At 28.8% G+C, this 21,217-nt stretch overlaps 2 protein-coding genes and 1 non-coding gene across 4 annotated transcripts in view; 2 read left to right on the top strand and 1 right to left on the bottom strand.

Moving 5' to 3' along the window:
* Positions 1-507: 507 nt before the first annotated feature.
* On the bottom strand, positions 508-5,081 carry LOC101234683 (uncharacterized). 2 transcript variants are annotated; one of them, XR_010640889.1, is made up of 7 exons: positions 3,522-5,081; positions 3,188-3,328; positions 2,615-2,764; positions 2,384-2,531; positions 1,951-2,043; positions 1,713-1,873; positions 508-727 (listed from the first exon to the last, which is right to left on the bottom strand). XR_010640889.1 is itself a non-coding variant. In XM_065805943.1 (6 exons), the coding sequence occupies exons 1-6, from the start codon at positions 4,324-4,326 to the stop codon at positions 548-550; spliced, it is 1,755 nt and encodes a 584-aa protein (XP_065662015.1). In that variant the 5' UTR covers positions 4,327-5,081; the 3' UTR covers positions 508-547. The 2 variants fall into 2 exon arrangements, 1 of the variants encoding a protein (XP_065662015.1); XM_065805943.1 differs by having other exon boundaries at positions 1,713-2,043.
* Positions 5,082-5,688: 607 nt separating this feature from the next.
* Positions 5,689-5,760, top strand: trnaa-ugc (transfer RNA alanine (anticodon UGC)). Its single transcript has one exon. It is a non-coding gene; the product is annotated as a tRNA-Ala (tRNA).
* Positions 5,761-16,606: 10,846 nt separating this feature from the next.
* Positions 16,607-21,217, top strand: part of LOC100211766 (all-trans-retinol 13,14-reductase) — a 31,738-nt gene continuing 27,127 nt past the window's right edge. The window contains exon 1 of the mRNA XM_065805944.1: positions 16,607-16,884. Coding sequence (XP_065662016.1) covers positions 16,660-16,884 — 225 coding nt within the window. The 5' untranslated portion in view covers positions 16,607-16,659. The remainder of the gene's footprint in view (positions 16,885-21,217) is intronic.

Raw genomic sequence — 21,217 nt, 5'->3', positions numbered from 1 at the left:
AGCTAAATTTTTTTTTTCCACTTTGCTTTTATTGCTTAAAAAAGACAATTAGAAAGAGGGGCACCACCAATAGATTATCGATTTTTATACAAAGTTACTTAAAAATTTTTATCAACCAACCAATATATTTAGATAAAAGATCTTACAATAGTGGTCATTTACAAATAGTTAAAAACTAATCTTAAGTAAACACCTTGAAATAGTATTAATAATACAAATTATAATGAAAATAATAATGATGATAAATTAACAATTATAAGAATAATAAGAAAATTATATAATAATAAACCAATATCAATTTTAAAAAAACAATTGAATATTATGCACGAACAGGAAAGTCACAAACAGTTATAAACTGACAGAACGTAACAACCTACCATATAACTAAAACAATTACTGCAAAAAAGGTAACAATAATTTAATAAATATATTAATTTTAATTTATCAATATGTATTGCGCCAAGTTGATCAAACTACTATAAAGTTTACTTAACCATTAAATAGACATTTTTAGGAACGATTTTATTACAAGTATTTACATTTTTTTCTACATGTATTTAAAATATTCTTGCAGAATTTTTGTCAACGAAGAAAAGACTGTAACGTCATAGTGAATTCCATCAGTAGGTTTTTCTTCGATTGCTGATGTCAATGGAAACACGTCAACTACGGCTATTCCTGCACGGCACATAGCTGACATTGAGTAAGCATTGAAAAGTAGTGCACGCTGAAAAAAAAAGTAATAGTAATAAGTATTTATTGCACAACTAGTTTTATCAATTATATACATATACATATATTATAATTATCCGGTTTGTACAATAGACAAGCAAAGCACTGTAAAATTAAACTTTTTTAATTCAAGAGTATTTGTCTTAAAGCAATAGAAAATAGAACTCTTAGCACTTTGTTCGGTTTTTTAAAAACCAAAAAAAGTGCTAAGAGTCATAAATAGGATAAGATATCCTTTAAGTATTTAACACAACGTATATTACATAATACCTTTAAGGACTCTTTCTTTAAAGTAGCAATCCATCAAGGTGTTATGTAAAATACAAAACATTTTGATTTACTTGTGTGCGTGGAAATTATGTATTTTTTTCAGAACTTGACGACATTTTTATAATAAAAAGATACAGCAACAAAATAAGATTTGAGTGTCACTATAGGTAGATGCTATTTGGATCCCAATTGCGGCATAATATTGATATGCCAATATTGACGCCATATTAGCTTATTATTACTTAAATATTAACCATTTTTATAAACTTGTAAAAGTTTATATATAATTTTGTGTGCTTTAAAAGAAAATGAGATCTTAAGTATATACCAGTTTATCCCACATGAGTTCATATGTTTTATTACTTATGTATTTACTTATAAAATTGGATTCGTTATGAGCAAACTTTACCTGAAAGCAATTTAAAATAACAACAATTGAATAACTTATTTTGTGCAGTATTAGGCCCTAATAAAATTACCATTAATCTGAACCAATTTATCATGCAAAAGAAAGCTAAAATAATCAAAACAACTAAAAATTTAGTTAAAAAATATAACTCATATAACATCTACTATTTTTATACTATTTAAAATATAACTGTTTAAATAGTGAAATAGTAAAATAAATTTCTAAGAAAACTTTTATACAAAAAAATGTAAACTTTTTCATGTTATTTTTTTTTTCTAAATAAAAAATATGTAAATGTTACCTGATTGGTTTGGAATCTTTTGTGAGTAAATTTTTCTGCTCTGTAAATTGCAGTTGTCGTCCGCCATACAACGTCAGTCGGGTGACTTTTAATTGCTTTAATGTAACCATCTATAAGCTGTTTGTAAATGTCAAAAGACGTTGAACGAATATAATGCAAACCTACATTTAAAAGCATCCCACTATCACTCCTTTTTAGTTTATCATTATTTAGTAACTTTGCAAAATATTTCACTAACCAAGGTAAGTTAATAAAATAATCGTGTTTTAAGTGTATTGATTTGTCTTTTTTATTATCAGGGTTCCATCGAGGATAAATCCAATTATATGTTCTGTAAAATAATAGTCATATAATTCTTAGGAATTTATTTTACTATTAATATAAAAAATAAATTAAAATTACACTATTATAAAAATACACTATTATATATATATACATATATATACATATATATATATATATATATATATATATATATATATATATATATATATATATATATATATATATATATATATATATAACAAATGTATATATTTGTACAAATGCATATGTATATCTTTATGCATATATATACATAAAATTTAATCTAACTGTAATTCTTTTGAGGTGTTAGGTTTAGCTCCAAGCAAACATTAAAGATAAAATATGTGTAAAGGTAAAAAAAATACCTATTACACTCTTTAAATTGCTGCGTACACAAAGATGCATTCCAAACGCTTTGGTAAAAGTTGTAAGCATAGCAATCACCGTAAATCCACAACAGTCCTTGTTTTTGTCTCAGTTTATGCCGAGTTGATAACCTATTTACATAGGTTCCTACATATTGGTTTATCTATTTTGATATTTATAAACAATAAAGTAAAAAAACAAACGATAGAAATTTAAAAAATATCATTCACCCAGTTTATTTGAAGATTGAATACTAGTGCGCGTCTTACTTTGGACGTAAGGAAGCCAGGTTTTATTTTTCCATCTACCAAACCCATCAGTTAAAAAGTTACATTTTACATTGCATAATAATTGCCAGTTTTGGATTTTGATTAAGTTCTCTGAATACGAAAATATATCAATTATTCTTTGAACAATATAAACAAAAAAAATCTAGATAGGACATGTTAAATAAAATAAATTATAACAAGCAAATAAAACAGAGAGAAGAAGAGAGAGAGAAAAAAGAGAGAGTGTGTGTGTGTGAGAGAGAGAGAGAGAGAGAGAGAGAGAGAGAGAGAGAGAGAGAGAGAGAGAGAGAGGAAAGAGAGATAAATGTGTGTGTATGTAACATTTCAAACTTTTAATTTTTATTTCAAATTTAAATTTGAATTTTTAATTGACAACTTTCCAACTTAGTTTTTACAATGACAATCCGATCGCAAAAATAATAACAAGCAAAAATTAAATTTAGTTTTTAATAATTTTCTTTTTTTTTCAAATTGTAATTTTGAAGGAGTTTACAAATAAAAGATTAAACTTACTTGTGATTCTCGACTTTAACCCTTCATGCACATATACAGAAAAATTTGACAACGTATTCCAAGTTCTGTAAGTTAAAAGAAATGGAAAATGTTTATATTCTTTAAACATGTACTCGTTTTGAAAATGTCCGTTGAAATCACCTAAAACAACAAGTTATTGAATTAAGTTTGAAGCCCGGTTAACACAAAAATAATATTACTCCATAAAAATTAAAAAACAATTTAAAGATATTTAAGCAAAAACCTGGTGGTACTTACTAATGACTTCATTTTACTTATAATTTTATTCTGAATAAAATGATTTTGAAAACAACTAAAATGACTTATAACGTACCTTTTTTAAACCAATCATATGGTGGATTTACGTATGACGAACATAAACTACCTTCTAAAATAACCTCTATTTGATACATTCCGGCATCTAATGTAAAAAAAAGTACTTCATATTCTCCATTATTTAGATCGTACACATATGGTTCAATGTAAACTGGGCCTCTGATAAAAACTCTCCAAGTATCACCACCAATAGATTTCGGTTTGCGAGTTGTATCGTAAGTTTTTATTCGAAAACTGCTATAATCTCCAGTATTTCGCACATGTAAATCACTAATATAACTATAATTAACTTCAGTTTTTAAATAAGAATATATATGCATACCAAAATCCATTTTAGATTTGCATGGTTTAAGCATGTTAAGCCAGTCCATACGATGTTTGCGCTCTTGGCATAGTTTGTCATTAAAATAATAAGGTTTAGGGGGATACCATTTTGGGTTTTTTATAAGTTGATAGTTATCAGCTGAATAACGATTAACACGATTGTAAATGTTTAGGCCTGCAGTAAATGCAGGAAGAAACAAATAATTATTTGGCGGCGCTAATGCTTGAATAGCATTAGGAAAAGTAATTTGATTTGATGGGACCCAATTATAATTTCCTCCATAAGAAAATAATCCGCCATTATAGTTTGTTTGCTGCTGAGCATAACCCTGAGTATTTTCTTCATAATATGGCGTTTGCTGGGTTGCTAAACTTTTGTTTTGAGCAACTGTATTAACTAGAGGAGAGACATAGTTACAACTAACTTTGAAAAATAAGGTCAACAACAAAAACAAGTTTGCTAAATACGACAAAATCATACTTCTTTCAAAATCATATTTGAAAGAGCAAACTTAATTTGTACAACTAATAAACAAACTTCATGAAACGATATTTTAGCAGATATAATCAGGTGATCAAGATAAACCAATAAAAACGTTTAAAAGTTTGATAAGTTTGAAACTTTAAATATTGTTGCCCTCTCATGCGTAACATTAATAACACTTTTTTACATTTTTTAAAAACTACGTTGCACGTAATATTTTGCCTCAAATGAATTATTATGTTAAAGAAGTATAATTGAAAATTTTCAAATAACTGTTTAATTGATTCATATTTAAATATGAAGCTAACTTTAAAAAACTGTTTTATATCAGGCGGAACATTAATTTATAAAGAACCTTCACATTCTCAGTGGGTATTGGGCTTCCTAAGACGTCCAACGGACGTTGAGTGGACATCTAGACGTCTAATATTAGCAACATCGAAATTCGATTCGATGGACGTTCATCGAACGATGGACGAACGTTAGATTCTCACAGGGTTTAGTTTAGTTTCACATCTTTTGTCGTGAAAAAATCGTTTGAAAAACTGTGATTCTTAGTTTCTTAACAAGGTAAAGTTTCATTAATCCAGATTGTGTCGATCTTTGTGAAACAAATTAAATAAAGATTTTTTTAAATAACATATTTCACCGTCTAATGATAAATACAATCAATATATGAGCGCCTAACTAGTTAACTAATTTGCACTAAGTGGAGTTAACTCCACTTTGTGCAAATTACTTAGTTTCGATAATTTCTAAATCGGCACTTAAGAACTTGTTGAAAAATCGTTTTTTTTCTTATTCATATTTTTGGTATTTAATACCGAAAAGATAAATAAAAAATTTTTTTCAATTAAAAAAAGATTTTTTCAATTATTTCTTAATTTCCGATTTAGAAATAATCGAAGCTAAGAAACTTGAAAAAGGTTGAGTAAAGTGGAGTTAAGCTTTTTGTCTTAAATAACATATAACTCGCCGTCAAACAGTAAGCACAATCGATATATGAACGAGTCACAAGCAAAATCACTTAACTCCACTTTTTATTCATATATTAGTAGTTAGATAAGAAATAAACGTTAAGAGCTCAATGATATGTTTGCTGCCAAATTCTAGCTAACATTGATAAAAAAAAATTATTTAATTTCTATATATTTTTTCAATTATAAGTTTTTGTTGTCAGTGCATTCGTCTTACATTTGTTTATACCGATAACTTATTTAACTGCCTTCCATGTTTTCTGTGCATTTCCATTTTTTTTTTAAATAATTTTGAATGAGTCGGCAAACAAACCTAACAGATTCTAAGAATTACAAATTATAAACGTTTTTAAAATATAACATTTTACTCTCAAAGATATGGGGGTGTAGCTCAGTGGTAGAGCGCTCGCTTTGCATGCGAGAGGCCCGGGGTTCGAAACCCCGCTCCTCCACTATTTTTATTAGAAAAAAATAATTGATTAGATAATTCGTTAAAGAAAGAACTTTTTACTTTTTTGATATATTACTTTAAAATTACTTTCATCACTAAATATTACTTGCATCACTTTTCTAATTTAGTTAAGTTTATTTCGGCGTTTTCCGAAAAAAAAAAAAAGAACTACTTTAACACCTGATTTATTGAAAATGATACATGACTTGATAGAGGAAAAGGAGTTAAAGAAATGAGTCAAACTTTGGGATTTTCGTATAACCGTACTTTGAAAAACGCAAGCAAAACCCTCGCCAATATCCCAGATGCTGAACTTGCTTCAGGGTATAAATTAAATTATGCGGATATATAGTAACTCGTATTCAATTACCCCAGTAATTAAAATGGCTGCCATCAAGCTTGCCATCAAGCTATTTTGTATTATATTATTAGAGCGTATCCATAATAAAATGAGGTGTGGGGGTTGAACACCGTTTCATTATAAAAAACTAACTTTAATGTCGATATATGTTGAATCTCTCTTGCATAACTCTGTCTTTAATCAAGTGTTTTTATATTGTTCTTTTCTTATGGAACTAGTGATAAAAGCAATCTTGTTATTTTCATTACTGTAAGTTGTCTAAAAACAAACGTCTAAGACACATGAAACCCCGATTCACCCAGATTATCACAGATTTCAGCTTGCGTTAGTGAGTTATCTCTGTTGATCACAGTGCTGATCGCGTCTCTCATAGCAGATTTGTCAGTACACTTTCTTCCTTTTCTATTAGTAAGTTGAGAGTCCGATATATTGGCGAAGATTTTGTTTGCGTTTGTCAAAATATAGCTATACGACAATTCCAAGTTTTGGCTTATTTCTTTAACTTCTTTTCCTCTATCAAGTGCACGTGTAAGTCACGTATCTATTTCAACAAATTAGATATTAATTTAATTCTCTTTCTTTCGGTATAAATAAAAATACCTGTATATATCTATATTCATTTTAAGTTAAAATGTATGCGTACCTTAAAATGCTGGTAATTGAATATTGGTCTCTTATACTTTCATATGAATGGGAATAAGGTTTATATTATACAATGAAGTAATCAAGGCATAAAAGAATATAGTTTAAAACTGTAAGTTCATTCAATGTCAAGTATGCTCTGACAACTGATGATATTCTGTATTTTTTCTAAAAATGAGAACACAAATTTTCACTTAAAACATTAAATTCAGATTTAAAATAAAGATTTAAGTTATAAAGCATATAAATGGAAATGATCAGTACAAGGCCTAAAGTTTAAGATTTAAATTCTATTACTGTTCTAGTTATGATAAAAAGCACTAGACCTACATTTTAAGGTGCACATTGGTTTTCTAAAATCTTCAAAATACTTCATTGTCAACTTAAATTTTACGACTTATTTATCAAATAACAAATAAATTTTAAATTAACAAATAAAACACAACTTTAATCAGAAAAAAGAAATAAAATGTTCATAAAAGTGTTTCTTCTCGTTTTTTTTCTTTTTTTCTAAGACCGTTTTTTCCTCCATTGATTCATGTTGTTGAGTTACTTTTTATGGTTTTTTTAGAGGTATCTTTTGGGGTAACGTTTGAATATGTTAGCAAATCCGGAACATCTTTGAGAGGTAACGGTGATTCAGTAAGATTATGGATAACTCTATATGCATTTACAAGTTTTTTTTGTTATACTCACGAGAACCTGTTCTTACATAGAGAGGGAATGAAACAATTGGGACATTTTGTAAAGAGCATTGTTTTGGGGGCTGAGAAGATTGAATAGTTGCTTCTCATTTTGTTGCTTGTTCAAATTTATCATTTTGCATCTAGTTACCTTTTAGACCTGACTCTGCAATACCAACCACTTTAGCTGCTTTGATTAAAACTATCGTGTTCTTTCTGGTCAAGATTCATCGCAAAGCACCCCAGTTTAACTCAAAAGAGACAAAGGAGAGTTTCTATGAACTGTGCTTTAAATTGCACTAGAGAAATGGGTAAAAGTTATTTAAATGAACTAGCCAAAGAACTTAAAATTACAGGTATAATGAAGAACAATGAAAAAATTTCAGAAGGAGTGTACGGTATAATTGATACTAAACACATGTTTAATCATGATGAAACTCCGCAGTTCGTAAACTTTGGAGTTGACTACATCACCCACTTGTGCTGGAGATTTAGTTATTTGCCATGTAATATTATCAGGGAAAGGAATAACCAGCAAAATGGCACCAAAATCCAGTGTGGAAAAGATTCCGAATTTGCTTATATCAACTACTGAACATGTAATACAAGATCACAAATCTCTACTCGATTTATATAAATTTTTTTATAGCAAGTTAACAGAGAAAAATGTTGAGAGATCTGTGGTAGTACTATTAGATGGTCACTCTTCAAGGTTTGACGTAAGTGTCCTTCATTATTGTTGTGAAAAACAAATTTGTCTTTTTGTTGGTCCGCCAGACACAACAGGTGTAACATAAATGTTGGATCAAGTTAATAATAGTTTACACCATTATAATCGCCAACGTAAATCTAAACTGTTTTCTAGTATGATAAAACCTAAACTGTTTTCTACAATCGATTGTTCTGGGTTTGTGGAAATATTAGGAGAGATATGGTCACCATGGACAATAAAATAATCTTATTTGTGAGTATTGCTTTTTCTGCATTAGGTGAAAGCTTGCAGTACAAACGATGATTTCTCAGGTTTTTATTAGCATGCATACGATACATTATTTAAAATGACTGCGGACAGTTCTTTTTTTGTAATACCTTGTAGACATCTGTTTTTATTTTTTGCATACAATACTATTGCATTCTCCTCATCTTTTGTCAAAATTGAAAGATGGTTTTTATTTTCACCAATCTTAGCACCATCTAAAATGCGATTTATAACTCTAAGATCGAAACTATAGCCACCTTGTTTAACAGATTTGTTGCCTTGACAATTGCTTTTTTTACAATAACTCACAACATTTGTTAGAATATTTTTGTTCAATTCTATTTTGTCTCTGCAAGAAGCTGCTTGATATTTTGTTTTGGGTTGTAACCTAAGATTGAACTTTGGTCTTAACCTAAGATTGAACTTTGGTCTCATTTTAATATACTTTAACTGTAAAAACAAAATTAAAAAGTATTATGAATAGTTTAAAACATAACTTTTCAGTTCTTTAAAAAATCTTACCTGCATTTTAAGGTACAAAAACCTACATTATGAAGTACAGCTGAAAATCTGAAAGTCATTTTTACAATCCATTTACTTGAATTTAACACAAAACAATTAAAAAATTATTACACAAAATTCCAACAGAAATAAAAAAGTTGCTCCAAAGTTATTGTCATACAATAAAACTTACATTTTAAAATTCACATGAAAAAATAAGCCTTATTTTGTAGAGCTGTTGCTGATTCATAAAGGAGTTTAAGTGCAACAAGTACTCCAAGGGAATTTAAACAGCTATAAGTAATGTTCATATTCTGAAAATTATCTTTCAGCTATTGTATCAAAATTTTTTTATAACCATTCAAAAAATTACCTACATTTTAAGGTACAAATACCTGTACTGAGATGTATCACTATAAAATTTATAGTTCCGCATAAAATGATTTACATTTCTGCATAAAATAATATATATTTCAGCAAAAAATAATTTATATTTCCGCATAATTTGATTTATATTTCCGCATAATCCTGTAAAGTAAATATAAGACCGTAAGTTATCCGTAAATAAAAGATAATTTACAAAAAGATATACAAAACGTAATTGATATACAAAGCAACATTAAACGATGGTTTTATTATTATCAAAAGACGGGAAGTGACATCACGGCTTTTAATTTGAGCTATAGTTGTAGCAGTCTTTTCCACTTCTGAATTTATCCGTGGTAATTCTTCTTCTTATTGAGAGAAATGCTAACTACCTAACTAATAAGTATCGTAGTCGTTTAGCTATTTCAATCTTTTAATATTTCGTTCTACTCTTAATAATGTACTGCTCTGTGTTTTTACGGTTGCATGGCTTTGAGTAACAAACTGTCTGGGTTCGCCGTTTTTTCTGGTTCTCAAATACCTTTGATGTCATCCATTATCAATTTCTCACGTATACTAGGTGGGGTTGAAACTTTTTCACTAGTTTATGTTAATAAATACCACTCTCCATTTAAATGATTTCAGGTATCAGTGGCAATAGTTCTTTGGACTTTTCGTTTGCAGAATTTCTGTTGGAGTGGTCTTCACTACTTTAATTGATACTGTATCAATCTTTTTACTTTGAAATTTGACGTGTGAATAAGAATAAGAAGAAGAGTGCTGTCCATTGAGGACAACTTTTATACTAAGATTGGAAAGGAAGGGTACAATAATCTTAAAGATGTTACCTGATACACCGTAAGAAGAATACTTATGGAGAAGACCAGCATGCCAAACTTATCAAAAGCTTTAGAAACATCAAGAGAAATGGCCTTAACCTCTCAAAGCAGGAAATCACTTTAGATACAGAAGCTGGAGTGATACAATGTCGTCCAATGGATCAACCTGTTTGACGGCTAAATCAGGTAGAATGCAACAAGTGGAATCAAGAGATGTTATTGATGAAAAGTTCTTAGCAAACAATTTGGCTTTTTCTTTAGGTCGGGTGACAAAGTCTGAACTATACAAGAGAGGTGGAATTACAGATTTGCCCTTATTATTGATACTATTAAAGATTCTCCAAATGTCACGAGAGCCTAATTTATGGGACAAAGTACGAGATTTCGAAAAAATCTTTTTACAATGATTTCTAGCAGTAATAAACAGACATCTGTTTTCTGGAGAATTGTTTTGCTGTTAGATATGGAAGTAACTGTTTCGATTGGAAATTGCAGCAGCACAATGTGTGGAAAACCATAGAGAAGTGTGAGACTTGACCGGAAATCGTCGAGAAAGAATAAAAGATTCCATGCCAGCCTGAATCCACAAAGTTATGTAAGAAGCACATTTGTCAATAGGAAGATGAAAGATTTCTACCCAAGGGCCATCACAAAGAAAATCACGGAAAGAATCCCAGTCAGCTTTAAGATAGTTGTAAGAGGTACAATAATAGGGAAATTCAGATGAAGAAGAAGAATGAGATAATAGTTTTAGAGAGATCAAACTGTGATCAGAAGCACCTAAAGGTGAATGTAGAGAAACTGAGCACTGACTATGATCAGAAAAAGACATATGTCGAGTGGTAAAGTAAATGATTCAGGTTGTCTGGAAAGCGAGTTCAAGGAAAGTTGACTATTTGAGATTGAGAAAGACAAAAGTTGTGGGCTTTATTACCTGCAGAGTCACTGACACTAGAGCCAAGCTACTCAGTGTGACGAGAATTAAAGTCACTGACAACAACAATATTGGCTGATGGATAAAGTGAGAGGGCTTGGTCAATTTTGTCAGAAATAGCATCAAAAAGAATGCAGTCTTGAGATACAGGAGAGAAATATAGAATAAAGAGAAAAGCGATAGAGTGAAGTGGTGCTAAATGAGAGCACATAAAAGAATAGTTTGTGGATACAAACCTAGTTTCCAGACAAATGGGTATACTCTTACAAATGTTAATGCCCAGGCTAAGCATGTGACAATTGGAATCTTTACGAATTAAAGGAAAATAACCATCAACACTAAGATCAAAAGATGAAACACTGAACTCAAATTAGTCTCACAAAGAGCAAGTAGGTCTGGTGAATTTTGATAATATTCAACAGAAGAAAATTTACTTCGAAGACCACAAATGTTTGTGAATGATAGGTTTAGAGAACTTGGTGATGAAAATGGTTTTTTTGTTTTATAGTTTTCGGTACTTTATTCATTTTTAAATTTGTTAAAGAACTTGACTCAAAGCATAGATATTACTCAGAACACTGTTTGATAGCCCAAGAAATTACCTCATTGCTACTAATAAACCCTAAGCCGTAACAAAGGGCTCCAAATGTGGCCTTGACAATGCACACCAAAAGTAAAAACAGGACACCATCTATGCGCAACATGGCACTGCTGATACTTTGATATTTTTCAGCTATTGATGGTTCAGCCTCTGTGAGAGCTACTAACGAGTTTGGGAAACCTGACTACCAGCCGGCCTCAGAACCATAAAACTGAGTTTTAAAGCTGTACCTTCATTAGGAGATAATAGAATGAGTTGCCTAGTCATAAAAATAGAGACACAAGCAAAACCCATGGATTGAGTCAAAAATCAGCATTCAACATCCTAAACCAAAAAGAACGTGTTTAAAATACATCTGCGCCAGCCTAATAGATGAAGAAGGGGTGCGGTGCTGGTCAACAGATAGAATCTGTTTACCCCTTAAGTCTTTGCCTAGGAGGCCTTCTACAAGACAGTAGCCGGATGCATTTAACATCTGCCAAAGATGAGTATTTTTATCGAGATACCATCTATAGCCTCTACTCAACCAAGAGCCTCAAGGCAAGGGGTGTTTTAAGTCTGAGTTGGCTTCTCCTAGCCTTTGCCTAAAATAGCATATCCTACAGGGCAGCAGGACATGAAGCAGATTGTACTGGGTTACATATTATCAGTAGCAAGATAACCTGACCTGACAAAAACCAACCTTCAAACAACCTCCATTCTTTTTTACAGATGTACTATTAGTATGTTAAATATCGTTAATATTGAAAATATCTTCTGTCAAACTCTTGGTTTTAGTTTTATTTATTACATTTTTTTTAATGAACTTTTAATGAGTTTAAAAGCATGTCAAAGTAGTGGTAATGGTATTAGATTGAAAGTTCAAAATGAAAGGTTTGGCTTTGCCAATCGTGCATTCCAAAGCGATCTATAAGTGCCACCGAGTTTTATTGAACCAAAATGTGCAGCAGAAGTGACCACTAAACTCAACCTCCAGAACCTCTCAAAGACATCATCACATTTTCTTAATTGGTTGTTTTTTTAATTGCTGTTGTAGTGTTCTATATCTAGAACTTTAAAAAAAAAAAATTATATATATAGAGGACTTTTTTAGAAATTTACGATTATGTCCCCCCCCCCCCTCACTTTGAAACCCGTGTCGTCGGCCATAGCATTTGACAATTATAAATATCAATAAATAAATAGCACTTAGTTACATTGTTAATTAAACATTTTTAGTTCATAAAAATTATTAAATACCATTTATGATTTGTTTTATACGTTTTCCGAAAGTGACTGTTTCCGTAAGTTACTGTTTCCAAAAGAATTCTTTTCGACATAAAATGTTATTTTTATCATTGTTTCAAAAAGCAAAATTTTAAAGTTTTAATATTTTGTGGTACTGGAAATAACATTTCATTATAAACATTTTGGTAAAAAACATGTTTAATTTTTACAATTTTATACCCAATACAATATTATAACCAATATAATAACTTATACATCTACACATTAATTTATTCAAAATAAATAGAGAACATAACATTAGGAAAGGTGTCATTTTATTGATATTTTTTTAACAGGTGATATTTATCAGAACTAATTATTTAGAAAGAAAACCATAATTTTTTGTATTTTGGATATGCTATCATTTTCATGAAGGTTATATGAAAATATCTTGAAATGATATAAATAAAGGCCAAGTCTAAAAAATGTATTAACTATTATGAATAAAAATAATTTCTGAAATCGATATATAATCAGATCGTCATCATCATCAACAAAAACATAAATGTTTGTACATTCTTTTTGATATTTGCAAGCAAAATTTTTTAAATAAAAAGCCATACAACTAAGCAGCTTAGCACACTTAAGCCACAATGTTTGCAGTACCAATTTTGCGAGTTGTAAAATCTGTGGTACTTATTTTGAAATTTACAATACTCGCTTGGATATTTTATATATCATGGCTTTACTTGGATAAACCTTAATTTAGATATCAACGTTTATAATAATCTGATACCTTGTATTAGAATATTATAACCTGATACAAAGTATATACTTATATATATATATATATATATATATATATATGTATATATATATATATATATATATATATATATATATATATATATATATATTAAATTTATTTAGATGTATTAAGAAGTCCTTACGGTCTTATCACAAAGCACCGCGGATGAGAATTTAATCGGAAGCTTACGCCTCCTTCCTAACCGATGTTGCAATACTTGCCCAGAGGTGGGGTTTGAACCACGGATCCTTTGTTTTTATCAGATGGCGCAATGGTAGCGCCACGGCTGCTACAAATATCTGATAAAAACAAAGGATCCGTGGTAGCGCCACGGCTGCTACAAATATTTGATATCATGTATCAGATGTTTATCAACCTTGAAAAACAATCTACAAAATGTTCTTGCTTTTGAACATGCAACATATAAATGGATATTAATGAATATGAATAAGAGAAACACAGTTTTTAAGATTATTAATAGTAGATAACATTTAACTTTGTAAAAATAGAAAGTTCTGTTAACACTTTGGTTCATTACTAATTATAATGTAACAGTTTATTCAAACAGTCTGTTTAAATATTCTAATTATAATTCCTAAAATACTTTTTGTATATGTTTATACATTTTTTCACAATAGTTTTTATTCACAATAGTACCAGTCTTTACATTTCTGGAAGTCTTTCAATAATAAAACTGTTGTATATATATATATGTTGTATATATATATAAAACTGTTGTATATATATATATGTTGTATATATATATAAAACTGTTGTATATATATATATGTTGTATATATATATAAAACTGTTGTATATATATATATGTTGTATATATGTTGTCAATAATAAAGCTCAGTAATAAAAATGTTAATTAATTAAATAATAAGTAAAAAATTTATCCTTCATAAAAACATTTAATGATGTTACAAAACAAATATACAAAAATAAAATGCAGAATAAAATTCAGATCTTTTGCATACAATTAATAATAAAACTTAATGAAAACTTTGAAATGCATGAATAGAAAAAAAAAACACAACACAAAAATATTAAAGCGAAAAAATTAATTAATATAAACAACTTTAAAGATCATATAATAAAAAGATAAAACTTTGAACTTCAAAAATTTTCAAGGCTTTTATTTTCCTTCTATCTCAGCCAAATAAAAGGAAAAGTAATATTTAATGTGTCTAAATAACCTAATAACACGATAAAGTAAAACAAACATATACTTACTTCATATATTGATCTGATTGCGTTTCTCATAGAATGATTTGATTGCATTTTTATACATTCTAACATACAAGAAAAAGTCTTTATTAAAATAATTTTTTAAATCAAATATTAAAATGCCAATTTTCTAAAAATTAGTCAAAAAGTCACATAGAAACGTTAGAGATAAACTTATACTTTTATTTTACTCCATTTATAAAAAAATTCTGCAAATGTTTCTTAGTGTGTTAGGTCCATATTTAGTTAGAGATTTTAAAGATAATTCATTATTTAAAGTTTAAAGACTTTTTAAAAATCAATAATGTCAATTTTTACAATAAAAAACACGATATCTCAAGATATATATATTAACTTTCAAAATCTGTAGGTAAAAAGAAAGATATAAATGCAAGTATCAATTTCAAATGTAAAACTGTGTGTATAGAAGAGGTAATATAGTGGTTTAGGGAGCATCTTTTTGTAGACTTATTTATCATGATTTGAACAATACCAAGAATGTGTAAAAATACATATATTCTTCCATGAACAAAAAATCTAACTTATATATATTAACATATTAATCCATTAAAACATTCACTTTTTTACCAGTTAAGCCATGAATCTGGGTTACTTAAATACATATTTTAGTGTAGACTGAACCAAACGTAAAAATATTCCAGTCTACACGACACTTGGGAGATTTTACGTCAAAAATTAACGACGTATATCAGAATGATTACTTGTGAAATGAACAACAACGGTTTTAAATGCTTTGTTTTATTCGGTACGAAAAAAAATTTATTCCTTGTCTTTATATCTTTTCGAACGAATTTTTTTATTCCGGAAATACACCTTTTTGTTATGTCAGTTCCGGTCTTTATATTGTACACTTTTTTCGACCAAAATCAAAACAAACTTTGGCAGTACGGACGTAGATGCGTTTTAACAAAAATCAAGCATTTTTTGTAAACCATGTTATACACTTGTGTCGTTAAAGATTGGCCTAATTCTATTAGAGATATTATCGATTGGAAGAATGTATTCTGTGAAGAGCATGGGTGTCTTAGGAAATCTGTATGTAGGTCCTACATACACCTTTTTACTATGTCAGTTCCGTACCTTATTTTACAGTTAAGTCAGTGAGTCTCAACAACAAAGGTGGATTACGGGAACATAAAACAGATTTTCTAAGACACCTCCATTGTAGGTGTAAAAATATACCGGTTTACAATTCAAATCGAAACTATTAACATTCTTAATGACACAAGTCATTATGGGGTTGGTATGCAAACAAATGTTAGCGGGTCGTTAATTAATGCGAAAAGTTTAAAAGCAAAAAGATGTTAAAGCGAATTTTTCCTTTGCTCTTTTTTTTTCAATAATTTAGTCTGTTATTTTTTCTTTATTATCAAAAACGTTCATTTAAATAACTTTTTATTAAAAACTTACATAAATATTTTATCAACAAATTTATATTCTTAATTTTACTACATTAAGTATATAAAAATATATAAAAAATTGATTTTTTTTTTTAATTTGCTAATAGAAACCAGTAAATTTTTCGCTTTAACGTTTTTCGCTGAACCATGCAAATACATTATGTGATGTAATCAAAATTCACTATGTGATATAATCAAACTATCTGATCTATTCAAAGCGCGCTATTAAACATCTACGTTATATAATTAAATTTTTATCTGCTAAGTGATGCAATCAAAAAACGCTATTTAAGCTCTCTTGTTTTTACCGACAATTCTTATTCAGGATGTCGATTTTTATTAAATTGTGTATAAACATATATTATTTTATCTCTAACCTTAGTTTATTAAGTTTGATATCGATTAGTATCCTAACAATAATAACTTTTGGAGTTTATAGTTGGTATCTAAATATTGGAAATAAAAGTAAAAATCCATTTTCAAAAGAATGTATAAGACCTCACTCACCACTTGTAGTTGGACAAGATAAGCGCAAGGCTATTCTAAAACAGGTGCGTTTACTATTGAGAAATTTAATATATACGATGCACAAAATATATAATACATAATATATACTCTACTTATAATTTGCCTTATTTAGTTAATTTTAAGTAGAATATATGGGATACAAAAAATGGGTCATTCTGCAGTTAAGCAGCGTAAATTTCTTAGCTTTTTACGTTCTTGTCCCTAGAGCCTTTTATAATGTTTTATTATTATAAAAAAAGGCTTGAGTTTTTGAACATGTATATATGTTCAAAAACTAAACCTTAAAAATGTTAACATTGTTTTCATTATAAAAAATTTACAAGAGGATCTTTTACAAGTTTTTTAATAAATTTTATTAATGGTTTTAACATAAAAAAAATTAAGTACATTATAAAACTCAATCAGCAGGTTGTGAAGGGGCACTAACAACAATAGCAAGTTTCGCTCAAAGTTATAGTTAATGCCAGATACAAATTTATTGTAAAGATGTAAAATTTGCGTTTTACAATCTTACTAAAATACGCTTGATTTCCGTTGCGTGTTTTAAACACGCAACGGAAATCAAGCGTATTTTGTTTTAGAAGGTTTAAAACCTTCTAAAACAAAAAGAATAACATGTGTCAAAAATGGTTTTCATTCCATGATATTAAATTACTATTTACCATAAATTAAACTACTAGTTACCATAAACACCAGTTAAAAAATTAATGGTTTCACCATTACGGAAACATAGTATTAAATAATACTACGTGTTAATACTAATTATAATAATAATACTAATGTTAATATTTCATAACCGGACTCGAAAACCAGTTACTTTAATGGAACACATACAGCCGTGGAAGCCTCAGTGAAGAAAGAGCAATGATTATATTAGAGTAAGAGTTAGCTAAAGATTATTAAAAAGTGTAAGGACAAATGTCCAATATAAAAGCAAAAAATAAAAGTTTCTCATATTCATTGTTTACGTATATATCTTTATAAACATGCTGGATACACAAAAAGAGAAAAGAGCCCGTACGACTAAACGATGTCAACGCCAAGTAATAACAAGTATTAAGAGTCGGGTACTAGCCAATAGAAAGTGCTTAAAAATTTAGGATAAAAAATTATTATAACGGATGATAAAGGCTGAGTAAACAATTGAGCGAGTGGTATACTATATTGAGGCTGAACAAATATATTATGCGTGTGTAGATCTAACTTAGAAAGAATCGTATTGAGTTAAATCCAGAATGGTATCTAAAAACAGATATAGAAGCATGCAAAGATAAAGAATTAAAAAGAAAAGTTATGTGCTATGGTGGGATACGAACCGCGTCTAATGACAAGACATTAGCTATCGTGTCGATACTGATTGTAATAGAAAATACTACTTATTGTAATAAATCAGACGTCAAAAAAGATGAAGTCTTATGATGTGGATGCGTATAAATTCATGATCAGATAATTAGGTACCGTGAATGTTAATCTTAATCTATATTCATGCTGAACTTATAGGTAAAAAATTGGGACTTGCGCAATGGAATGTTTATAAATCGACTGACTCAAAGATAGATGTTCGCAACAAGGGTACAAATAAACTGAATAAAATAGAGGCAGGCGCAGCGGAGTGTCCATACATTGATTGACTAAAATAGGGACAGGCGCAGGGGAGCATACTCGCAAGTGCAAAGGGTTTTTGGTTACGGCAAGTAGTCCAAAAGGATAACTTATCTAATCTTAGTAAAAAAGCCTACTGCTCTGCCTCAATACAAGAACATATAAAACCTATTTATGAAATATAATTATTATTATTTATTATTATTTAGCTTTTATTTCGCTAAACAATATTACAATTTTTCATATAAAATAAATAACATCGTAAACATAAAAAACCTTTATAAAAAACGTTTTTAATCTTTTTAATTTATAATATATACATACTGTAATTTATGTATATATACTGTAATAATCAGTCAGGGACTCAAAGAAGGTAAGGATGATGCGTTTATCATCACAACCTTTTCATAGAGCCCCTTTAGTCACTCATTGAAATAAAAATAAAAAAAGACTTTAATTTTTAAAGAAAAATAAAAACTTTAATAAAATTGAAACACATAAGAAGAAGAAAAAAATAAAAAATAAATAAAAAGAAAAAATACAAAAAAATCTGAAAACAAATACTGTAAACTATAATATATATCTCAGGAATTAAGGAGATGCATTTTAGTTTGTTGTTTAAACGATGAAATGCTTTTTAGGTCTTTAATATTTTTATTTTGGAAACGATTCCATATTGATGGACCACGGTTTGTAATTAGAAAACTTGACTGCTGTGATTTAATTTTTCCTAGTTGATAGTCGTTCCTGGTATTTGAACGCAGATTATATTTTTCAGAAAATGATATAAAAAAGTTATCTGAAAAAACGCTTGGTAGAAGATTGTTTTTATACTTATACATAAAAATTAATATCTGTAATGTGTTAAGTTTCTCAATATCTAGAACCATCATGCTTTTCATCACTGGGGCCGGGTTTACTAACCTATTTAAATAGTTAATTGCTTTGCATGCATGGTTTTGCAAACTTTTCTTTTTATCAAAAAGTAAAAAACATAAAAATGTGATAGGGGTACGCGCGCGTGCATGAGAAATATACGTGAGACAATTTTGAAGTAAATCTTAGCATCAAGAGAAAACAAAGTAAAATGTCAAAAAATAAAGAAAAAAAGTAGTAATAAAGCTATTATAATAAATATTGTAATAACTTTCCATAAGGAATGTAAACGTGTTAAATTCGAGTAAAACGCCCGTAATATATACGTGTTTTTGGTTTACGCCTGGATCGCGTATCATCGCATTCTTCTAAAAACCTTTTATCTTTTTTAACAAAAAAACATTGTCATTATACTAACTCTTTTTTCTCTTGATTTTCATAAAATTTAATAAACTACACACTGATTAATTTTTTAGAACGTTTAATGATTTAATTTTTATAATTCCGAAATAAATCAGAAGTAGCACCTGAAAGAACATAATTTTGGTTAATCCAAAGTCTTCTTTTGACTACAGTTAAAGAGGAAATAATTAAAGAGGAATTAAGTAAAGAGGAAATAAATAAACAGGAAATAAGTAAAGAGGAAATAATTGAAGAGAAAATAAGTACAGAGGAAATATGTAAAGAGGTAATAAGTGATGTACAAAGTGAGTATTTGTCTACGGCTTTAGATTCTTCATCCATATAATAAAATAAAAATGTCAGCGTCATTATACTTTTAGGAAACCACAACTTATTTTGCAGCCAATTTACATTTTCAGCCATAGCAACAATACAATCTTTTCAAAGTAAAGTCGTTATAAGAAACCATTGAGCTTGATACCACTGTAATGATTATCTAATTGTCCTAGGAACTTCAACACGAATTGAAATTCTTATAAGAAAAGATTTATTATTATTAATTAAAAAATTCAAACAATTTACAACATTCAAAATAAACTAAAATCTGTATAAATATTTTTTATAACTTTTTCCCACATAGATTAACTACCAATATTTGAAGAAGCTAATTGTAATTTTGTTATGATAAAAATTAAAAGGGATTCTGTGCTATTCTTACGTAAATTAATAGGGATTCTGTGCTAATCTTACGTAAATTCAAAGGGATTCTGTGCTAATCTTACGTAAATTCAAAGGGATTCTGTGCTAATCTTACGTAAATTAAAAAGGATTCTGTGCTAATCTTACGTAAATTAAAAGGGATTCTGTGCTAATCTTACGTAAATTAAAAGGGATTCTGTGCTAATCTTACGTAAATTAGTTCGTAAATAGTTACGTAAACCCCAATAATAAGGTTTATTTATACTAGACTTCTTATTTGATGGATAAGAAACTTTACGAAGAGCAGTAGAATTAAAACGTTTTTTTCCTATTATACACTGGAAAGGTTGTGATGTGTAAGGTCTTTCAACAATTGAACGATTCTTGGTGACGCAATCATTTAAAAATACAAGTAGTGCCGTAACATGACAACATCTTCCTATATTACTAGCTCGACAATTACAGTTTTCATAATTGATACTCGTATTACTTAAAGCCACAAAAACAATTTTTTCCTGACTTAAATAACCCTTAAATAACAAGTAAAATCTTTGGCATTAAGTTATTTACTTTGCATTAAGTGGAGATATAATAAGATAATTCGAAAGTGTTTAAAAAATTATACCATTTTTCTTCATCAACTTCTAGGTCTATGGATATTTCTAAGCTCATCGATTTTTACACTTTTTGCATAAGTTCTTTTTTTTCAACTTTTTTTTACCCACGACATTTCAACTAATTTTATTAATTTGCCAATGCATGGAGATCTCCATGGAT

This window comes from Hydra vulgaris, chromosome 09 (assembly GCF_038396675.1).
Source record: "Hydra vulgaris chromosome 09, alternate assembly HydraT2T_AEP".
NCBI classification, from domain to species: domain Eukaryota; kingdom Metazoa; phylum Cnidaria; class Hydrozoa; order Anthoathecata; family Hydridae; genus Hydra; species Hydra vulgaris.
The sequence above is the reverse complement of the archived record's forward strand: the minus strand, read 5'-3'. Positions and strand labels throughout refer to the sequence as shown.